Source organism: Populus alba, chromosome 17 (genome assembly GCF_005239225.2).
Source record: "Populus alba chromosome 17, ASM523922v2, whole genome shotgun sequence".
In the NCBI taxonomy this organism is placed as follows: Eukaryota; Viridiplantae; Streptophyta; class Magnoliopsida; order Malpighiales; family Salicaceae; genus Populus; species Populus alba.
The window spans coordinates 5,567,529-5,590,454 of record NC_133300.1 but is presented as its reverse complement, the minus strand read 5'-3'; the positions used below and the strand labels follow the sequence as shown (position 1 = coordinate 5,590,454).

General features: G+C 33.5%; 4 protein-coding genes across 5 annotated transcripts; 2 read left to right on the top strand and 2 right to left on the bottom strand.

Moving 5' to 3' along the window:
- Window positions 1-519: 519 nt before the first annotated feature.
- LOC118055003 (uncharacterized) lies at window positions 520-2,940 on the top strand. Its single transcript, XM_035066794.2, has 4 exons — window positions 520-798; window positions 936-1,009; window positions 1,310-1,454; window positions 1,736-2,940. Exons 1-4 carry the CDS (start codon window positions 652-654, stop codon window positions 2,246-2,248), a joined length of 879 nt encoding a protein of 292 aa, XP_034922685.1. The 5' UTR covers window positions 520-651; the 3' UTR covers window positions 2,249-2,940.
- Window positions 2,941-3,588: 648 nt separating this feature from the next.
- LOC118055004 (vesicle transport protein GOT1) lies at window positions 3,589-7,024 on the bottom strand. 2 transcript variants are annotated; one of them, XM_035066795.2, is made up of 8 exons: window positions 6,927-7,024; window positions 6,658-6,718; window positions 6,448-6,521; window positions 5,692-5,783; window positions 5,509-5,589; window positions 5,312-5,409; window positions 5,147-5,228; window positions 3,589-3,894 (listed from the first exon to the last, which is right to left on the bottom strand). In XM_035066795.2, exons 3-8 carry the CDS (start codon window positions 6,476-6,478, stop codon window positions 3,856-3,858), a joined length of 423 nt encoding a protein of 140 aa, XP_034922686.1. In that variant the 5' UTR covers window positions 6,479-6,521; window positions 6,658-6,718; window positions 6,927-7,024; the 3' UTR covers window positions 3,589-3,855. The 2 variants fall into 2 exon arrangements, with proteins under 2 accessions (XP_034922686.1, XP_034922687.1); XM_035066796.2 differs by lacking the exon at window positions 6,927-7,024 and having other exon boundaries at window positions 6,658-6,916.
- A 3,352-nt stretch (window positions 7,025-10,376) lies between these two features.
- LOC118055006 (CMP-sialic acid transporter 3) lies at window positions 10,377-17,506 on the bottom strand. The gene is made up of 17 exons (XM_035066797.2): window positions 17,346-17,506; window positions 17,106-17,262; window positions 16,423-16,637; window positions 15,938-16,054; window positions 15,364-15,420; window positions 15,187-15,264; window positions 14,139-14,183; window positions 13,374-13,433; window positions 13,163-13,285; window positions 12,916-12,993; window positions 12,510-12,579; window positions 11,890-11,997; window positions 11,593-11,726; window positions 11,410-11,489; window positions 11,082-11,127; window positions 10,926-11,007; window positions 10,377-10,839 (listed from the first exon to the last, which is right to left on the bottom strand). Exons 3-16 carry the CDS (start codon window positions 16,588-16,590, stop codon window positions 10,957-10,959), a joined length of 1,215 nt encoding a protein of 404 aa, XP_034922688.1. The 5' UTR covers window positions 16,591-16,637; window positions 17,106-17,262; window positions 17,346-17,506; the 3' UTR covers window positions 10,377-10,839; window positions 10,926-10,956.
- A 2,624-nt stretch (window positions 17,507-20,130) lies between these two features.
- LOC118055007 (uncharacterized) lies at window positions 20,131-22,697 on the top strand. The gene is made up of 2 exons (XM_073405513.1): window positions 20,131-20,316; window positions 20,579-22,697. The coding sequence occupies exon 2, from the start codon at window positions 20,624-20,626 to the stop codon at window positions 22,523-22,525; it is 1,902 nt and encodes a 633-aa protein (XP_073261614.1). The 5' UTR covers window positions 20,131-20,316; window positions 20,579-20,623; the 3' UTR covers window positions 22,526-22,697.
- Window positions 22,698-22,926: the final 229 nt, after the last annotated feature.

Here is a 22,926-nt window from a genome sequence, read left to right as displayed (position 1 = left end):
CAATCACATTTTTAGTCAAACATATATAAATATCAAATCAACATTACCTAAAAGTATTTTTTGTAAAACATTTTTTTTCAAATCATAACACAAAAAATTATCACGATACTAGTAATAAAAACCATGATCTTACACAACAATAATTTTTTTTTTATGAATTAAGTTTTCATATATTATAAAATATATATTTTTCTGATATAGCACATTAAATCCATTAAAAATCACTAAAAATAATAATTAATTTAACATCTTCTCGTACTAAATACATTTTAAAACACAATATGCAAACCCAACTAAACACAATCCAAAATAACCTCTTCAACTTGAAATCAGTTTTTATGGACCAAAACATATTAATTAATCTTATCATTTCTGTTAAATTGAGATATTTCCATGTAATAATTTGAATTGAAATAAAGTGGTCATAATTATCATAATTTTTAAATCGGTTTTACAAAATTGAATAGTTTCTTGGCCAAATCATGTATTTAACAATTATGCTTCGATGATTATGCCACGTCATCTTGGTAGGGCAAAATCTCCCGCCCATTTTGGCCACGCGCACTCTCTTCTCTCTGCTCTAAAATGGCTGATGTACCGACCCACCTATCTATAAACGGGGCAAAAAAATAAAAGGCCCGACCCGGAAAAATGTCGAGTGAGGCGAAGAAAAGGAAAGGATTTAGCAGCAGCACAACCCCAGCTCCACTCACCAAAATCTTGATCCGTTCTCTGTCGCGTCTTAATTCAAGAACCCCATCCAACACCGTCCCTCTTTCTTCTTTGTCTCTTAATTCCGTACGTACAGTAACCTGTTCTTTTCTTTTTCCTCTTACAATAATTTTTTTTCAACGTGTAAATGCATGAATGGTGTTTTTGGTTAATGGGATTTTTTTTTTAGACATTTTTTATTTATCTGGGTGTGTGTTTTGCAGGTTTGGTTACATGACTGGTGGCTGGTTAAGGTAGAAGGGAATGGCTTAGCTGTTTCTGGGTTTACTTCAAGAGAGTAAGTCAATGGATTTATTTAATTTTCAGCCATTTTTCTTTTATTTATTGAAATTTTGTGATCATGTTACTGTAGAACATTACATGTTTTTTTTCTTCTGGTTAATATTTTGGTATAAACTATTCAATCAAGATCATTATGTTGGGCCTATTCTGTGACTTGCAGTATGTTTTTGACATCCATGTCTATGCTTGCCATTAAATAACTTCAAGAAAATTAGCTCCATTTTCTTTCTATGACTAGTGAGCAAGGAAGTTACTGCGTGTTCATCTGGTTTTTGTTTTGGATTTGATGCCATAGAGGAGTAGGGACAAGATTATTTTGTTCAGCAGCAATTGTCAAAAGACATTATACTACCATTCTTGAGGCGAGAGATGGCATCACTGTTACACTTAGTGGATTCATAAATCGAGATCGAGCTCATGAAAATGGGTTTTCATTTCAGGTATGTCATCATCTTTGTTCTGACTCTTGCTCTGATTCTGTGATTGAAATGATATGGTGTTGTGTGCTATTTGATTTCAGAAATTTTAAATGTTGTTCCCACTTGCTTGTGTAAGTGTTTTCTCGTGAGAAACTCTGTTTTCATTGATTGAGAACATCTATGTGCTCAGTATCTATGCAGTTTCTTAGATAGAGAGAGATGACTATGCCCCTATGCCCTAGTTGCATTCAAGTTCATTTGTTGATTTTCTAACACAAAACCAAGACTGTCGCTTTGAGCAGATTTGTGACCATTTCCAACTGGGGTTTCCATATTCCTGGGAAGAAATTGCTGCTAAATTGTGCGGTGAAGAGTCTGCTAATGGAGGCGGTCCTGGTGGAAAATCTGGATTTGTGGAGCTCAACACGTCTTCTGGCATCAGCACAAACACTGCTTCGGTGTCGTTTGATGATATCCCAGTCACAAGAATCCGTGATATTCTAATGCACCCTCTTGGAGATCCCAAAGATTGTGCACTTGAAGACATACTAGGATCATTCTGCAGCAACACCATGGAACACACTCCCATGTTAACTGATCCATTCTCAAATAGCGAGAGTCCAGTCACAGTGGCAAGGAAAAATAAGAGGACCAAGGCTGACCAGAAGCACAAAGATGGGGGTAAAATCACACATACAGATGATACATTAATGGGGGAGTGCATTACCACAAGAAGAGGAGCTGTCACAAGAAGAGGAGCTGTCACAAGAAGCATGTCTAGACTGAGGAATCTTGCAAAAAACAACCCAGAATAGATTTTGTTAAACTCTTCCATTAAGAATAAAGACAACGCTTTTCTTTCAACATCAGAGGCTGCTCCGAACCAGTCCAGAGGGATGAGTGCTAGGAAAGATAGTTGTGCAAACATATATAGATGGATGAATGATGAGAAAATGCAGGAAGAAAATCTCCCATCAAAATCCACTCTTGCAAAGAATTCAGAAACAGCCGAGAAAGATAATTGTGCTATCGTGTGTAGATTGGTGAATCCTAGAACATGGAAGGAAGAAAATCTGCCATCAAAGTCCACCGTCTCCTGCAAAGAATTCCAAGAACCCCAGAAAAGGCTCTTCCATCAAGTGTGAGGACAATGCTTTTCTTTCAATATTAGAAGCCACTGAAGTAGAACTGCTGGCAAAGATAGTCGAGGCGCCATCATCCAAGGAAGTCCCTGATGTATCTATAGTCAAATATCCAGAAGGATTACCGTGACATGACCTTTATGGAAAGCCAGAATTCCGAAACAGAATCTAGTACTGCTGGGATGTTCTTGCCTAATGGAGTTGTTCTTGCAGAAACTGATGATAACTCGTTTGGCAGTCAATGTGTGATATTTACAGGTTTTTGGATACGGCCATTACAAGCTAAGTTCTCATTCAGAATAGAACTCAACTAATTCCAGAGTTTGTTCATACGTCGGATGATAGATTGCCCATGACTTTCTTAATCCTTCCATTCTAACACAGGATATACCTTAAATTCTACCGCTATTTGCAGGTCATTAACACAGGTACTCACCTTGCATTCGTCATTGGACCTGGGGTTTGTTTATGCTTGGAATAGTCCTGTAGACGAATGCAAACATTGCCTTAAAAATATTTTTTAAAAAAATTAATATTTTTTAATTTTTTTATTGATTTTAAATTAATATGTTTTTAGTCAAAAATAATTTTTTAAAAATAAAAAAATATTATTTTAATTTATTTCAACATGAAAAATTATTGAAAAACAATAACAACAATATTCTCAAATCTATTTATATGGGCTTTATATGCAAGAGTACTTGATGCATCCATATATGCAAAGACAGTCTATTTTTTTTTCCTCGGCTTGGTGTGGAAAATTACCCCGGGAAGAATGACCAGCCACAGTCAGGATTCATGAACAGCTGACATTCATCATAAAAGGGATCATGGAATCATCAGGGTTGGTGGCAATTTAATTTCTGTGCTTATTAATCGTTCACTTTCTGGTGCAGCATTACATCACTATAAGATTGGTTCAACTACATGATTTGATTCATTTGTAAGGACTTGGGTTCTTTCTCTTTTGCACTAATTATGCAATGACAGATGAATGGGAAACAACCACAGAATACTAAAAGAATAAGCTATTATCAAATCAAATTGAATAGATGGTCACTCGTACAGAACCCCTGTATCTTACAGTGACTTACAAATCGTACTATTTGCCGCTTTGTTGCACTTCCCAATGATGCCGGAGTTAACAGTCACCCTTACAAGTGCCAAAAAGATTATGTCTGGAGCTGACTATTCCTTTTTTTTTTTTTCCCCTCACAAATGCTAGGATGTTGGCCTGTCTGGATTCTGGAGTTCAGTTGCACTTCCTTCTGATACTGCATTTACACGGGCACTCTTTTGCCCCGATTTCGATCAAAAAACTGCCCATAAATGAAATACAAAATTAGATCAGCTTCTAGTAGTGAAAGTGTTCGTGAACAATGAATGTATATAAATGAAATTGAGAATTTTATGTATCAATAAATTCAACTGATTCCAGCGCCAGCCAGCAGAAGCTACAATTGTGCGACTGCTCCAACCATTTTTTCTAATACAATTTGTCCATTCTGTGAGCCTCCCTACCTAATCAAATTTTTTTTTTCAAAGGAAAGCCTTTAATAGAAGTGGCAGGCTAAAAATCTAATTCATTGCACTTGTCATTCAAGTAAGCATGTCAATACTTCCTAACATCAATCCAAGCAACCTTTCATCATGTTTCCTCAATTATCAAATTCCACCCGTCCTAAAATCTTTCATCACGGTTCATCAAATTCCACACATCTCCCTCCACTTGCTATGATCTGAACCAGGGATTTACATGAATGCTATTTCAACCTTTTACAAATCTAGTTGATGCCCAAGAGATATTTTGCCAGGTACACTTATCCTTGGCCATTCAATGCAGACATAAATTCCAACCTTCTTAGCATATAAGATCAAGTCTCAATGAAAGTTATGTTACTAGCAAAGACATGCCAGAGCCAACAAAAACAATGAAAATTGTGCTAAATTCCATTCGTTAAGTATTTGCAAAATAAAAAGTTGGCAACAATAAATAAATAGTCCATCTTCCATTTTAGACAAAAGGGAAAATAATCAATAAAGATCAAAAGTACAAAAATAGAGGGTTAGAAACAAGCACGCAGCTAACCTAGCCACAAATGAAGGAAAGAGTAAAGGGTGTATCAGAAAAGCAAAGGTGTGACAAATGGACAAAAGTTGTTTAAGTGAATAATCATTCTTTTATGGAATCAATAATATAACCAATTCACCAGAAAACATGCCAAAAGAAAAAATTAGCAAAAATGAAATACATCAACTCCCTAGTGAGGTTCGCTGTTCTACCTTTAGAACTAACATGATTCGTTCCGCGTGATATTTTAGCATAATAAGGGATAATCGGGATTTTCTATCACAATTTTTCAAACTCATTCATTAGATGCACTAAATGACATCAATTCAGTTCTGTATGTTCCTAATGTCCATTGCAAACAGGCATGATGTCCAAGCCAAGTACAGACATAGAACAGTTTGAAGACTATCTCATACGATAAGATAAGAACGTACTATCTACAAGGATGGAAGTCTAAAAATATATATATTTTTTTTATTTCAGTTTCGAAGTAAACATACCGATCTCACAAAAGGCTGTTGGAACACCCATCCAAGAATTGGTATCTTCTGAATGAAAACTGCCAGTGTTGGCCAGAAACCACTGTACAAAATTCTAATCAGCATCTTCAACGGGATGAAGCAAGCAGATTAACTATAAACCAATTAGATAAATATTCAACAGACCTGAAGAGAACAATGAAACCATATGATTCCAAAATCATGCCAATAACTGGCCATCCTATGACCACAAAGAAGAAGCCAGCACCAAATGAAATAGTTCCCTGCATAACCAGCAAAGCAAACATGGAGTGAAGTGAGCATGAAATACAGCAGCTGATGCAGGGTTCACATATGCACACGGAAACAGATAGATTAACTACCTTAAAATTCTGGCGTTTCATGAAGAATTGCATGGTAGACTTTGGTCCAATAGTGAGACTGACTCCAGAGATGAAAAGGATCTGGTCAAGTACCGCAGAGAAAGAACCAGCGTTAAAATGATATCATAGCACAAGCAAAACAGAGCTGATGGTGAATACATGCATGCATGGCTTGGCACTTACATTTCCCATGGCAAGAAATCCCTTGTCAAAGAAGAAGACAATTCCCAAGAATGAGAAAAATATGCCAAATCCAGTCAAGCCTAACCCAATCTCTGTTTCATTCACAAAAAATAAGAGGTATAAGACTTTAGATAGAACAAAAAGCATACCAAATTAACACAACAAAAAAACTAATCTTTTTTCTGTTATTCTTTTTCCTATGGACAAGTAATTCATGCTCGAAATGACAAAAAAAAATGCCATTATTCACAGGAACACAGAGTCAACATAAGGCAATAGCTATGAGCATAAGATACACAGAGTAATCAACCGTATGAATTGACATTGCAAAGCTTCAGCATTGCTTAAGACTCCTCAAACAGTTCAAGCTTGCCAAATTTTCATCAACCCACACAGACACTAATATATAACATAAATTTCCCACATAAGGTTCCTCAGGTCCAATGTTCATCATCAAGACTACCAAGACAATTCTAAAAACGGCAACCGTAACAAGTTACTACAAGCCTAATACAATTTCTCAAACTCATTAGTAACAATAACACGCTAACGAAACTAATTAAACAGCTTTACCGCAGTACTAAACAGAATCATCTACGCTAATAATAGCTTTCTCTCTAACTTTCAACAAATTTCAAGTCAAAACAGGCACAAATTATCTTTTAAAAATAATAAAAAAAACTCCAAAAACAAAAACAAAAAAAACGCCGCCATGCAAATAGCATGTATAAAGAAAGAAGATCAAATTTTACTCACTTTTACGGTCATTCAATTCAAAGGAAACCATCGTTAAAGCTGTTGGTGGATTCTTCACGTACTAATCACTTTAACTGGAAAAAAAAACAAGAAGGAAAATCAGATCCAATTAAGATCAAATTATGCAGAGTTAGCTTCATTTAGGGATTTGATTGAAAAAAATGAATCACACGAGATCTGCATGCGCTAGAATCGTAAATTTTGTGTTACCCGGTAAATCAGGTACAGAGGAAGAGACAGAACACGAAAGAGATCTTCTAGACTGATCTATCTGCAATAGAAAGAGAAATCATATCGAAGCGATTATCTATTTCACCGATTAAAAGAAGATAAAACAGTGTGAGAGAGAGAATGAATCGAAAGAAGCTGTGTTTGGATGCTGATAAAAAAAAGAACGGCCTAAGTTTATCTTTCTGATTTTCCTCTTGTTTTTCTCGACAACCAAACAGAAACTAAATAGAGAGGGGGCGGGCGGTGACCTGAGATTTGAGAGAAGCGAAGAGGAGGAGCAGGGAAGGAAATGAAACGAGAGAGAGAGAGCGTCTCAGTTAGTTATTATTCTCTTCTTATATATAATATAGACAAAAGAAGATTATTTTCGTTTTATTTTGTTTTCTTATGAAAATATTTTTCAAGAATATTATCCATTTACATTTATTTTATTAGTTAGCTGCCCCGGCTAAGTATTTGATTATTCGTTGGTGAGTGATGTCGTTTGGCCAATAAAAATCGGAGCTTTCCTCTTTCTCTTTCCTTTTCCTTTCCTTTTTCTTTTTCAATTTTTAATTCCTTTCTTATTCAAGCTAACGAGTTAGATCATAATTTTAAGACTCAGATTAACCCAGCAAATCAGTTTAGGACTTGGTCAATCGAAGCTGGAACCAGACCAGATTTTAAAAAAAATAAAAAAAAAAAAATTAAGTGTGACGACAACCTGATTGACCCAACAAGACTAGGTAAAAAACATTGTTGCAATCCATTGGTTTTTTTTTTTTTTTTAAATGACATCGTTTTGATTTAAAAAAAATTAACTCTGACGACTCGGTAAAATTTTCAAAACCTGAGTGACCTGGTGACCTGATAAAAACTCAAAACCCAGGTCTTGAACCAAGCTGAGTTTAAAAACTATAATTCAGATATGCCAAGACAAGTTGAGTCGGTATGATAACTTGTGGATTAATATAATATTTGGTATAGTGATATTATTATTTTTTAAAATATTTTTTATTTAAAAATAAATTAAAATAATATATTTTTTATTTTAAAATTTTTGTTTACATTATCTAATCAAAATAATATTAAAAAAATTAATTCAAAACAAAAAAAATTAAATTTTATAAAAAAAAATACTGTCCAGCCATGTAACCAAACAGGCCATGATCAATATTTTAACCTTTAACATTTAATCAAGTCCTTGAATGTGTATTTTATTGCATAATGATTAACTCATATGCACGTCATTTAGGTGAAGCTAAACATTGAGATACCGTCAGTTGAAATAGATTAATGGATTTAAATGATGTCCCACAGATATGGGAGAATAAATATTACCTTATATAGATTTATATCTCCTGATTTGTGAAACTCGATTTAATTCGTTAGGTTAATTAATCTATATATAAAACCTGTGTGAATTATAGTTCATTTCATTTTAAATTTTTTAAAAAATATAATAAAATTTAAAAAATCATCAAAACAATATTATGTTTTCGAGTTCTTAACCATCGAAGAGCTAAATCATGAAATATTCACTTCAATCTATCTTTTGCTTGCTCTCTTAGCTTCTCGTCTTTTTCTTTCAAACCCTGTACATATGACAATATCCTACAAAGTTCTTTAAAGAAAAAAAAAAGAAATTCAAAAATTTGATTGGGAATTATCTTAACGTAAATATTGAGAATTTTTTTTTAAACTATACGAGGATGTTCGATAATAATAATAATTAATTAATTTTTATTTGAAAATATATTAAAATAATATATTTTTTAATTTTTTTAATATTAACACATCAAAACAATATAAAAATATAAAAAAAATTAATTTTTTTTAAATATCATTAATTATAATAGAATTTACTTGCTAGACTTTTGCTTCCCAATCTGATCCCGTCTTCGTGATGCAATGGTGAAAACCAAATCTGTTCATATAGCATAAAATCATTGGGTGGCCATGGTGGTTGTTGGTTGTGGTGCCATGCCACCATCCATGAAAATGCTAGTGATGATCAGTGCCATTGTTGTAGCAAATGGTGGTGCTTTGCGTAAAACAATTCGTGTATTTTGACGTTGATATTTACCTTCGAGTTCCTAACTGGACATGGTAATATAGAAACAAAAAAAAAATGATAATGGATTTGAATCCACATCAAAAGAAAAATAGTAAAACAATCTGTTCTTACTTCAACAGAATGGTATGCAGAGACCATCATGAGAACCAAGAAAATGGTGTGGCTAGCAGATTCAAGAATTACCCGTGCTTGCAAGAAACACGAACAATTGCGTGCAGAAACAACCGCAGCGCGTTATTCATATTAAAAGTTAAGTTTTTTTTTTTTTTTTGAAAAACCAATACAGTTAATTTGATTTCACTCATACTATTCACGTAAATATGAACAATAATTTTTTTAAAAAAAATTAGTTTAAGATAAATTAAATTTACTCGTACTGTAATCTCAATTTTATTCCTGATAATATTATACCTAATTTTATTGCACGCTTAAAAAAATCATGGAAACTATAGTTCTTATCGAATGAATTTTGTACGTAATGAAATTGTAAATTCACTCGTCATTAAACGATTTCTTTCTAATTTTTTGAATAAAACACAATTAAAATAAAAATAAAAACTTACTTTTTTTCTAACTAGGTTGGACCGGCAAGAACATAATTACGATCAAATTCCACAAATGCTACGTCATCATGCGATATCTTTCTAATTTATGTAGTGTTATTAAATAATATTAAATACTATTTTTTCGAGTAAAACTCAATTGTTTAAAAAATAGTCATTGTTGGATAGATTTCGTATGTGATGACATTGAATACAGTTTAATGGAATAAAAAAATATATTTGATATCAATATTATTTATTTCATGATATAATAACAGTAGTTAAATCTACAATATTTAAATTAAAAATCACATTAAACTACTTTTTGTTCAACCTCAATTTCAACCACAGTTTTATATATTTTTTTCAAACAAACCTCAACTAAAAATATTTTTTATAAAATAAAATTTTTTAAAATCTCAACTAGAAGAATAACCTCAATATCAAATATAAGTTCGGTGGAGCTAGAGCTAGTGGTGGCTATGGAGCTTGGCTGGTTTATATATCAGTCACATACTTTTATATGCTATAAACCATTTCTAATAAATAAATCATGGTTTACATATAGTCTAAACCTAAATTAGAAATCAAAATACTAACTCTCAATCTCGAAGGAGCCAATATTCCGAAAGAGGTAGCATCCGATTCGCAGTCTTTGTATCGCTTTGTGGCTTAGAAGAAAGTTAGGAAAGTGTTTGTGGAAGAAATTTCCTTGTTAGATAGTGACTCTAGGTCACTCACTCACTAGTAATTTATCTTTTGCTGGATATGAATACAAGTTGAAAATTTAACTAATCTGGACAGGTAACAGTTTCATATTATCAAGTTTTGCAGTATGGAAAAGCGATTCAAATTATTTATATTTTTTGAGTCATTCTAATGTGTTTGATATTAACAATAATTTTTAAAAAACAAAAAAATATATTTTAATTAATTTCTGAAAGAAAATCATTTTAGAAAACAATTTCTATTACATCTCAAACAGATATTGTGAAATGCCACTAAATTATCAAATATAAAAAAAAAATTGTAACTTGTCGATTTAAAATTCATATGCGAATAGCCAGGTCAATTATAATTGTTATCAATGAGGAACTACATTAAGAAGAAAAACAACTATTTTTTGATTTACTGTGACAAAATGGTACATTTAAATAGCATGATATATGTATAAGGAAAAGGGGAGATTTTTTTCTCATTACACCATATGGACTTCTAAAAGAGAGTAAGAAATGATATTTGGGCAAAGAGGGTAAAGAATATCTTTAAAGGAAAGAACAAAATTAACCCCACATTAGTTTTCAAAAGGCAGGAAAGACATCGGGAACCAGGTACCTGGTAACCCATGTTACTAATCTTTGTCAAGCCTCGAGCGGGGAAAACCCAGATAACCCGGGCATGATTGAAAGGCACACTGACCGGGTGAACGAAAGAAGCAGGAAAGGATTCTCAAATGTCTAAAACAATTCTTCCAAGTTGTATTTATTTTGTGATTCTGACAATGGACTTGTCTTCTCTTCAATCCAACAAGTCCTGCCAAAAGAATTCTTCCCACAAAAATTCCTGAATAACAAAGATTGTTGCAGCACGCCTTTAATATCTAACAGATAGGATTTTAAGAAACATTAACATCTTCACAATAGTTGTACCTCTCTAATGTAAGACAAATTCACTGAAGGTTTAGGTAGGGAGTAGAGGCCGTCTTTCATCCTCTCCTGCATGACGAGTTGTCTGGACAGAGCAAAAACGTGGTTAGTTTGAGAACAGTTAATACTATCTAAATTATGGTAACTACAGATACACACCTCTACATGAGCTGCTGCTGCCAAATCTAGGAACGAATCTTTTGACCTGAACAGTAATAATATATAATGTACTTCATTATCAGAACGGAGAAGATAAACTAAATCACAAGTATTTTCTCGGAACTCTTTTCCATCCTCATCAAAGAATAAAAAAAAATCGCATTAAGCAACTAAATCAGGTTCCCTTGAGGCATATCCAATTTAAAGCTGATCGCAGGTAATTTTTTCAAATTGCATGAAGAACAACTTAAATTATCCAAAGCTATTTCTTACACTTTGGCCACTTGGGAGTGTGTGTGTGTGTGTGAAAGAGAGAGAGAGAACATACTTGAGTTTCTCAGGAACATCCCTCAGTTCCGTTATTCCATTCTGCTGTTCATCCTTGACTTTTGCAAGTGGTGAAAAGAACTGGATGACAAATGAAGCCGAAGAAAAGAGGGTACTCAATTTTTTAAAAAAAGAAGTTTCACACAATCCAAAAAATTTCCTTTCAATTATCTTGATAAATCACCTGGTGCATTGAGATGAACACGATAGAAATTCCTAACATAAAGTTTATGGTCAAAGTATGACCAAACAACGCAGCAGATGCAATGCCAGTGAAGATTGTTGCGACTGTTGAAGAGTACTTCTTCAGGATTGTATCTGAAAATATCCAAATGACATCACTATCCATGTGTTGCTAATGATATTTTTATGCCATCGCTCACAGAAGCACATATAGGTAAGATGAAACTCCAAATATGAACTTAAGACATGTAGACATCGAAATCATTTCATGCAAAGGGGCATTAGGGGTGAAAAGAACCTGCATATTTGAAGAAAAAAGAAGACAAAATTCCTTGGGCTGCATTGTTAAATATTAGAAGCATGGTAGCTTTTGAATGTCCTTCCAGGATGTTAAAGCTACTGGGTCCTGAAAACATTGAATATTAAAATGTCAGGGGACACAACCATAAGTTTTGCATAAGCATCCCATGAAACAAAACTACCAAGATCATAGGCAATGGGCATTTGATCATCTCATGAAAATATTATTACTAGAAAATGTTTTGCATTACTTTTGAGCATGATAACAATTCAATCAAAGATTCTTAGAGGAGTGTAGGAGCCAACTGTAGATGCCATCATATTAGGATTTTATCAATCATTCCAATACCCTATTAACAGTAAAGAAATTTAAAACTTCACAGCAGTTCTTATGTTCCAAATATTCACTAATGAAAAATCCATCATAAAAACTTCTCATCAATGTCACAAGTAAAACTAGATAAAGGAGTAAAAAAAGCTGTCCAAAATAAATCAATAAAACGCAAACCCATTAATGGCATAACCTGCAAACACCTGATATTAGAACTCAAGCATTGCTCTCAATGTAATCATAACTTCCTTGTAAAATTAAATTTAAGTAATAGATTTCTTCCATACCTTTGACCACGACAGTTACCAGTATTGCTAAAAAGTTGAATATAGCACCATATCCATACAAAAATACATTCTGGAAGCAAAAGAATTGGAGTCAATGTTAGGATAACTTATTGAGATTTAATTCTTTCAAAATCCAAATATCAATCGGAGTCAATCGTTAAATAATGGATTCATGCACTACCAACTCAAAGTCCTTCAGAAGTCAAGAGCATGTGCTTGACACCTGCTAGGGAGGTCCTCCCTAGATTAAAGGTAACAAATACTATACTTCATATTGGAATCTATATAAACAATCATAATCACCATTTGATGGTCATCACAAGTGAAACTGTAAATAACATGACACTCTCAAAACTGTTTTAATGCTCAACATAAAAAACCAAATTCCTCAACCATGACATATCACCTGTAGGTAAATGCTTGTGTCATATTGGCTCTTCATAGCATATTCATTAAATACAGAGGCCATAGATGGAACAGTCACCTGTAAAATTCCAAAAATCAGCCTCTAACATGAAAATAAAAGAAGAGGAACATTACAAAATTTTACATACAGATAGTCAATTTTAACAGAATCTGCTTTCATAACCAGCACTTCATGCCATTGAACAAAAAGTAATTACTATCCTCAGCATTTTGATACTTGAACTTACAAAGATCAATGTGTAGATGTATGCACCCGTTGCAACTGGAAGGCCCATAGCGCTAGTACCTTCAGGTAAAGAGCGCAACTGATTTACACTTATTCCGATGAGCAACAAAGCAAGAGCTTCCCACTGTTAAGAGACCCACAAGTCAGTCCTATATTTCCCAAGAAAATGACATGGAAAAGCAGTCATAAGTGAACCTAAAACATGGAATAACCTGAATTATGGAAAACCGACGTCTCATTATGAATTTCAGTAAAACAGCAATTACCAAAACCTGCAAGTTCACAGAAAGAAACAAAATTTAACCCAAGTAGAAGTTCATGATCTAAAACATAAATGTGAGCTTGTATTCCCTTCTAAAAATAACATGAGCATTTCTCTATAAAAATTCTGGTAAAGAGAGAAGCAGTATCCCAGTTCAGCATATCTAGGCATAATGTATCCACAAATGAAGTTCTTATTACACCTCATCCAAGCCCTAGGTGAAAAGAATCAAATATGATTAATTTCATTAATTTTAGCATCCAACTAAAACTATTTCTGTGAGATGAAAATCCTTTGTTTTGGTTTACTAATTTATCAATGTGTTCTACTTCAATTTTCGAAGATGTTTTCGTAGAGCATGCTGTTTCAGTGGAAAGTGAGTGTCCAATACTGAGAGTACATGACCAGAAACTGCTCACAGTCATTTAAAAGCCACTGTATATATATTAGGAAACTTAAAATTTTTCAACTGGCACTCCGAACCAAAAGTTGATTTGTCAGTTAAATGTTGAACAGCTTCAAAGCATTTTATCTGTAGTTTGTGAGTCTTCTTCACCTATATTTAAATTCAAGATCCTTATTGGATAGTGGAAACTGAAAACATGTTACAAGTCCACCAAAGCTGGAAGCATTAGTGTTTATCAGGGGAAGATCATGAAGCTAACAACCAATATAACCTAGCTTCTAATAATCAGAAATATGCATCATAGAATACCTTCAAATTGCTCAGCATCTTCACAGTTGCAGGATTGAAATATAACTGCAAAACAAAGAATAAATTATAAGTTAAGGGGTGTATGAGAACACAAAATAATGCTTCATTCTACGTCTGAATAGATCTTAAGTAAAAAAAAAAAGTAATATCATTTCCACTCTTATTTTAGCAAAGTTCCTGAGTAATCTTGTGTGTAATCCCCACTGTTCATAGCTTCATGGATTTATAGTTTCTGATGCCCCTCAAGGCATCAAAATAGAAGCTGGAAGAACTCCTAAGCAGATAAGAAGTTTCTAGATTTACCTTCGGTATAAAATCATCAAAAGCAATTTATCCCGGTCAAAGGAAGCAAATGCATTGATTTTCGTAATTGAACACAAAAGTTTAGACTTTGCATTATTCTGGTGGGACAAATTCTTCTCTCAACTTAACCAAATTGAAAATTCTGGATCTTCTTTATCATTTTGATAGTTTACATGCATTCATTCCCTAGAGTAAGCAACTAGGACACTTAGCCTTTCACAAAGAAGAGCAAGCCAATGCTGGCACAATATTCTTTGGTCGTTTTTGGTAATACTGTTTCCGCAGAATCCATCATATTTGATAATTATGTGTCATAGGATCCAACTAACAATTGTGTTTGGTTGACAACCCATGAATCCAAACCCTACACATAATATCCCAGAGTCTTTGTGTTCTTTATGAGGTCGCATATGATGCAAATACACAACATGCATTGAGAAAATATACAAGGTAGGGCGTCTGCCAGACCCAGCCACAACCCAAATGCACATCATGTTTTCTCAAGGCCCTCCCAGTCCAATCAGCAACTTGTTTATCTCACCCATATATTTACCATGGTCAGGGAAGGCTGGGATAAGTTGCCCATTTACCTCCTCAATCACCATCCCTATAAGCAATTGCATCTCAGTAGTTGCCCCTATGCATGGGTATTGAGCCATTGACACAAATATGGTAGCAAATTGAAATACGGTAGAGTACAAAATGTGGACAGAATAGATAGGAAGAGATTACAAAAGAATTATACCTGCATGATGAATTTCAGATAGTTATTGATAGCATAAAGAAAAGCTGGAACTGCAAGAAGAACATTGTTACGGGCTGCCTGTAAAAAAGATAATGCATGGCCGGATTTAAGGCTGTCAAACATAGCATTGAAAATCTTTTGTTTAAATGTGCAACCCTTCTGAGAAAAAGATGATACCTGTACAAATGTGGAGATTGATAGAAGGGGCTTCTCTCCAACTTTCTGATGCCTCGCCTGCATAATTAACCAAAACTTTACATCATCAGCTAGAAAATGAATACACATAAGAGGCATAACAAGAATCTTTTGTTCAAGAGTTTCTAGTTTTCATGAAAACACTAACATTTAATGAAATGCTATAAGCAAACACAAAAACAAAAACAAATCGGGATAAAAACTAAAACGTGAAAAATAACTACAGAGTATAAATTATCAAAGTCGAGATCTCTCCTTATTTCCAAGCTCCATTCCACTTATGAAGATTGATTTACATATCAATACTCAGTTGGAGATCAAATATAACATGTATTAGGCATGACAATTGGAGAAAATCCAATTCTTTGGCAATGTTAGTTATATATAGTGACTACCTCAGCATTCAAACCCAAACACTTTGAAGCCACAAGCATAAAACTATAGCTACTGCACTATGCAATGTCCATTTGCTTTACATTAGGCCATGGTAGGATGACAAAGAAAAAAATGGAATCAGGCATACACTTAAATGACTAGAAAAGTACGTAAAATGTACCTGGAACAAAAGCATGACAATTGCAAACAGAACCTTCGCAGCCTCTATCAAGAAGTTAACGCTAAGCGGGCTAAAATTGAACTTCCCATCCACCTTGGACATATAAACCAAAATTGGCTGGCAATAAAAGCAAATCAAACATGTTAAGAAATCAAAGAAACAAGAAGACAAAAACATGTCAAGGAATCAGAGAAACAAGAAGACAGTTGAGGCAAAAATCAAATTAGTTATTATTGCACACCTAAACAAAACAATACCACAACAGATATTTGAATGAACTATATCAACAACGAAGTCACTGATATTCACTTAGTCAGTCAGCAAAGCACAATTCTAAATGTAAACATAGAAAAGTAGCAAACAGATCTATAAGATAGCTTACCCATCCCAATTTCCAACAAACTATATTCAAATGAACTCATATTAGAAGAGAGAGGGAGGGAGGGAGAGAGAGAGAGAGAGAGATCATGAAGGCAACTAATCACCTGTAAACCAACTAGGACACAATCGCCAACAACCAAAAGCACATTAAGGGCACGCTGCTTTGATGAAACCCTGATCTTATGCCGGTCATAAGCCTTCGAATATGTTCTAGAATTTGGAGAAACCAATTTCGAATGGCACACACTGCATTCTAACGTGCCGTTCTTCATTGGCTTCCTCCTCGCTGCTCACACTTCCACACTTCACAAAATTAAATCTACACAGAAAAAAAAAGGTTAAAAAAAGGTTAATAACCCACAAGGAACACTCATTAATTATTACTATCAATTACTAATTAAACATTTAACACTTGATTGTTGAAGTTACGGATTTAAAGCATATACAAGGAAATTAAAATTCTCTGTTCCATAAAGAAATTAACCAAATTTATTGACATAAACATAATTCACAGTTAATAGCTAATCTTTGTTCAAATCATGCGCAAATTTCAACTCTTGATACCTAATTTACTTGAAATTGTTAAAAATAATACATGGATTTATAGCTACAATTCTCCCTGGTCCAATAAATCATAAGAAAGTAATTAAATTTATTAAGATAACCAGAATCCAAACCAGATCCAAACAGTACATTAAGAATCATCAGATCCTGCACTTTCAAAGTCCAAAACTAACACTTCGTTATCTAAACAAAGAAAACAGCAAAAAAATCACTTTGATCTCACCTGAATCACAATCTCAACAATTCATCTGCCAATAGTACCTCGGCCGCCGGTGAGATCTCCGATCAGATCCACAGCTCCTCCAAAATTGAATCCAATTCTCTCGCCGGGGGAGATTCGAATTGAATTCGGCAGACAAAAATGAGAAATGGAATTCTCTCTTAAAAGAAACTCGAAACGGTTAGAGCATTAAAAGAGCTGATGCTTTAATAAAAGCAACGGAAATCAATACGTTAATCTCACCTAAATCAATCTCTTAAAAACTCATTCACCGACGGTGAAATCTCCGGTCAGATCCACTGCTACGCGGAATCCAATTTAATTCTCTCGGCGAGAGAGATTTGAATTCTCTCTAGAAAGAAAGTTACGGAGAATTATTGTAATTATGAGAGAGGGAGGTGCGATTCAGAAGAACATGCATGCACTTTATTATTATTATTATTATTGCTTCGGATTTACAACAAAACACACGGTGTTTGGTGTGTTTGGGTTTTGGTTAATGGAAAACGACTTCAATGAAAGGTGACAGACCAATCACGTGTCAGATTTGCGTGTGAAGAAGTGAAGTCAAAGTAAATGAATGCTTCTTTATGGTCGTGTGTTTGGCCAATTATATTCGAGTGTTAGATTGGTGATGGAAGTGTTGGGGTGGTGGTGTGTGACTTTAGCACAACCAATAGTCATTCTTATATGGGATTCACTACAGAACGTTGTATTTATGAAAATTTTATTTTAAATTTTAGTAACTATATAAATTAGTATCTAATAAAAATAGTAATTAAAAGATATACCTAAATTATGAATATATAAAAGCATCATTGGAGTGAAAAAAATTTTAACAAGCCATAAGTAAGAATATTCAAAATTTATAATGGTAGATGAATTAAATAATCTTTAAATTAATATTGATATATTTTATTAAATTTTTTATAAGGTAAGAAAGTTAATATATTGACGTCCACCTTGATTTTTATTAGGTTTTAAATCATATTGAAATTATTTTTAAATAAATCTTATTTAAGAGGAATAAATTATAAATTAATCCCTATATCCTTGCAACGTTAATTAAATAGTCCCTCTAGTTTCAAAAATATTTAATTAATCTTTATGATTTAAAATCTATTTGGAACATGATTATTTAAAATCTTTATGATTTCTTAATATTTTTTCATTTATTTTCATAAATAAAAAATAGATAATATGGAAACATGGATACAAAAACAAGATATTTTTAAAACAAAGAAATATTAAACTAAGCATGATCAACATTAATCAAACAATTAATTGATTAATTTTTAAATTACAAGAACCATTTATTTCATTTAATAAAACTAAAAACATTAATTTTTTAATTTTCTCATTTAAGAATGATATTTATTTAATACAACAAAATAAATAAAATTAAAATCCCAAACCCAATTCATGTCACGTTACAATTACAATCACATTTTAAAAAAAAAACTAAAAATGATGGTGATTTTACTTTAGATCCGCTTTGCAAGACCAATGTTTTACGGTTTTTTAAGTTCTTGAAGTCCTTTTCTTTTATTTTATTCACCAATTTTTTTTTTTAATTTTATCTTTGTATATTTTGATTTGTTGAGTATGAGGTTTTTGAGGTGTCAAAAAAATATTTTGACATTTAGTTGATGCTCAATCTTGTAAAATATATTTGATTTTGTTGCTTTAAAAAAATTTAAAATTGCAAGGATCTAATTTGATATTTGGGCTAAAATAAAGGTTTTCTTTTCTTGTTTCACTGTTCAAGTCATTGCATTTTTTTGCCTTCAAAATTGTTTTGATTTTCATTTTGGTCGTTTTGACCCATGTGATTCTAAACTTAAGTCATTATTCCAAATTCACAATATTTGTAATTGAAGATTTAGGTTCAATTAAGAATTTAATTGTTAACCTATTTAAATGATAAAATTAAAAAAAAAATTCAAATAAAAAAACTAACCGAAGCAAAAAAGAAAAGAAAAGGAATGAGCATTGAATATGAAAGGTGAGAAAAATGAAGGGATGAAATTGAAAAGAAAATAAATTAAAAAATTATCTTAAATAAAAAAAAATAAGAACCAAATTTGATTGACAAAAAATAATAATTAAAGCAGGATGCAATTGATAACAAAACAAATTTTAAGAAATGAATTAAAAAAATAAATAAAAAAAATAAGGGAAAAGATCAATATAAAAATAAAATTAAAGGGCTGATAGGGGCAAATATGATTTTCTAGAAGGAGAAAAAAAAAAATATTGGTAGTGTAACAGAGGTTCAACGACTACACATATTGCACAGGGAAAAAAAGAAGGTCAAGATGAATTGAATGATGCAACATGATAATATTTTTGACCACCATATTCAGCCATACATACTACTTGAAAGGGGTGGAGCAATTGATGTGTTGATGTGTGTAGTACACACATCAGTTGTTATTACATTTTTTTTATTTTGAAAAAATACTACTATATCCTTAGAATCCAAAAATTATTAAAAAAAAACGATTTGAAATTATGAATTAGCTTATCAAGTTAAGCTTTTAAAAATTTAAATCTAAATGTAATAGAGTAATTATATTGCAGTAAAAACTCTAAACCCTTACATGATTTTTTTTAGGAATAACAAAATTATTTTACTATGAAAAAAAATAATGAAAAGATTTAAAAATTAAAAAATAATAAATAAACCAAAGAAGAAGACCATTTTACCTTTTAAAAGTCAATTTATTGAGAGTTTTTTTAAAAGCAAAATTATTGATTCATTATTACAATCTGCAATAAACAAATATATATATATATATAATATATATATTTCCATATATTTTAGCGTTATCTTTAATTATCTCATATGATTATAGATTAGAAGCACTCCAAATTTTTATTTCACATTTAAAAATTTTCTTAGTTTAAAAAAAAAACATTAACCCGCGTATCTTTTTCTCGTTAAAATTACCTTTTGAATTTGATCCGGCCCAGTACGATCTCTTTAAGCTGAACACCAAAGAGAGAGAGCACGATATCGTTTTTAGTCAAAGTCCTATAATCTGTGCTTTTTTTTTTTTTTTAACTACTTCAAACCCTATAATACTTTTTTTTAGCCAGACTTCTCAATATTTGTTTTTTAATTTTTTTTTCTCTTCCAGATTTCTCTATCTTTCTCGGGAAAATCAATCAAGTCACATCGATCTCGTTGGATTTTCATTGGAAACAGAAGGTACATCTCTGAGATTCTTGCTTTATCTTTATCTGGGCTGCTCAATTTTAGTTTAGTGATGCAAATTTAGTTCTTAAACAAACTAGGATTTTCCTCTTTTCCCTTGTTTGGTTCCTGGTAAAAGGTGGGAAAAAGAAGAAAAATAGAAAAGGAGCTGACTTTCTTGATGCTGGAGTCCTCAATTGAAATGGTTTTTGTTTTTTTTTTTTTGTGGAAAATTTGGGTGAATGTATTGTTTGTTTTGGATGATCTTGTTGTCTAGATTGAGTTTCCCGGTAGAGAACAGAAGGGGTTTTTTGCTGATGTAATGGCACTTGCATTTATCTATAGTCTACAAAACGTGTGGCCTTTGTCAATATTGAAAGTTGATGATTTGAAAGCATCTAATGAAATAGTTAGGAAGCTTTCTATACCAGAAAACACGAAAAGATTTGTTTTTGCAGTTCGCGATCCGAAATCTCAATCTGTGATTTATATACTCTGTGCTCAGAATTTATCTGAGAGGTCGGCTGTAGACGTTGAGTGCCTTGTTAGGGAGGTTCGACCAGATGCTGTAGTGGCTCAGGTGGGTCATTCGGCGCTGGTTGATATTCAAACTGAAGAGAGTGAACTAGGAAATATTGTTGATGAGCTAGTTCCCACTTCGTCATTTGGAGTGATTAAAAGATGCTTTTTAGAAAAGATTAATAAGGAAAAGTATGAAGATGTGGCTGGCAACTTGGTTTTGAGAGAAATGTTTGGGACTAGTTTTCACGGGCATATCTTGGCTGCCAGGAGGGTGGCCAAGGAGGTCGGTTCATCTTTTTTGGTGCTGGAAACATCATCTATTGATACAGTTATCGGGGACATTAATTCGAGTGAAGCTGACACAGGGAGCAAATTTCATGCTTTTGTTAGTAGTTTAGTGCCACAGAAAGTGGGTTCGATTGCTTTGCAAAGTTCAAAGAGGTTTAGTCTTGATGATAATGTTCAGTCACGGATGGTGAAGTTGTTATCTTCTTATATGGATGTGTCATTGTGGAAGTTGAGTCCATCAAGTTCTGTTTCAGAGTCAGGATTAAAAGAAATTCAGCCAGGAAACACTTTCCAGGTGCCACCATTCGCCCAATCTGTTTATCCATTACTCCTGGATCTACATAATATATTTATTGATCTCCCATTCATTGGGAGGGCTTTAGCCTTTGCACAGAAAATGCTAGATGACGTAAACAGGGGGGAAGCTGTGGATACCCAAATTATATCTGAAGTGCACACCTTCCGAGTTGCTGTTGAGGGGCTGAGAATTGCCCTTAACAGTGCCGGTCGATTGCCCATTAAAGAAGTGGGGAAGCCCAACAAGACTAAAGTTGAGTTTTCAGAGCTTCAGGTTCAGGACAAGTCATATGCACTCACTGCACAGGCCCTTCAAAGCCAGACTAGGAAGTTCAAGACTATAGTAGCCGTGGTGGATGCTAGTGGCTTAGCAGGTATTAGGAAACATTGGAACACTCCTGTTCCTCCAGAAGTGAAGGATTTGGTTGGGAAGCTTGTCACTGATTGTGAAAGTGACGGAGAAGTTCCCAATCATGATGAAAAGAGACGGCTACTTTCAAACAAACCTATGGTGGCAGTTGGAGCTGGGGCAACAGCAATTTTTGGAGCTTCGTCTCTTTCCAAAGTTGTTCATGCATCGACATTCATGAAGGTTGTTACATTTAAATTTCCTACTGCCCTTAAGCTTTTGCTGATCCAAACTCAAAAGATAATGGCAATATCTATGGGCAAGACTCTTGGTCCAACAAAACTGCTGGCCCCTGGACTTGCCAATTCTGGAGCCAATGCAACATCTGCGTTGAAAGCAGCTGTTTCTGCTGAGAAAATCCGGACAGTGGTCCACAGTGTTATAGCCTCTGCTGAGAAAACCAGTTTTTCAACTATGAGAACAGCTTTCTATGAAATAATGAGAAAACGGCAGGTGCAACCTATTGGTGTCCTACCTTGGGCAGCATTTGGTTGCAGTGTTGCAACTTGCTCAGCATTGCTCATGTATGGAGATGGGATTGAATGTGCTGTTGAGTCTCTTCCTGCAGCCCCGTCAATTGCCAGTTTGGGTCGTGGGATTCAAAGTTTGCACCAGGCATCTCAAGTAGTTGGGCAGACAGATGGCACCAGAATACAAACATCTATAGAGTCTTTGATGAACAGGTTGAGGAAAGTAAAGATGCAATAAAGTAGGACTCGCATCTTTTATTTTGTTGTATACAAGCTGATACTGCTCAAAAGTTATTAGTACTGGAATTTAGAGAAATCTTCTGTATATAAATAGAAAGCAGGAGGGGTGATTTGTATTGTCATGGGTGTTGATCTTTATTTGAAGTCAATTTTCTAAAGGGTTCTTTACAGTGCTGCCTGGTAATCATTTTACAATTTATCTTTATGTTTAACACCATTTGACAATTTCGTATAGGTATTACTTGAGATTGCGTTGTTAATTCTGACGCAGTCGAGATTGGCTTTCTTTGCTCTCAAGCAATTGCTGCCATTGTTATGAATAGCAGGCTGCTTGCCAGAAGCTCTTCTTCGGTTTCACAGTCCTTGATTCCATCTTCTCTCCATTACTAAATTGTTTGT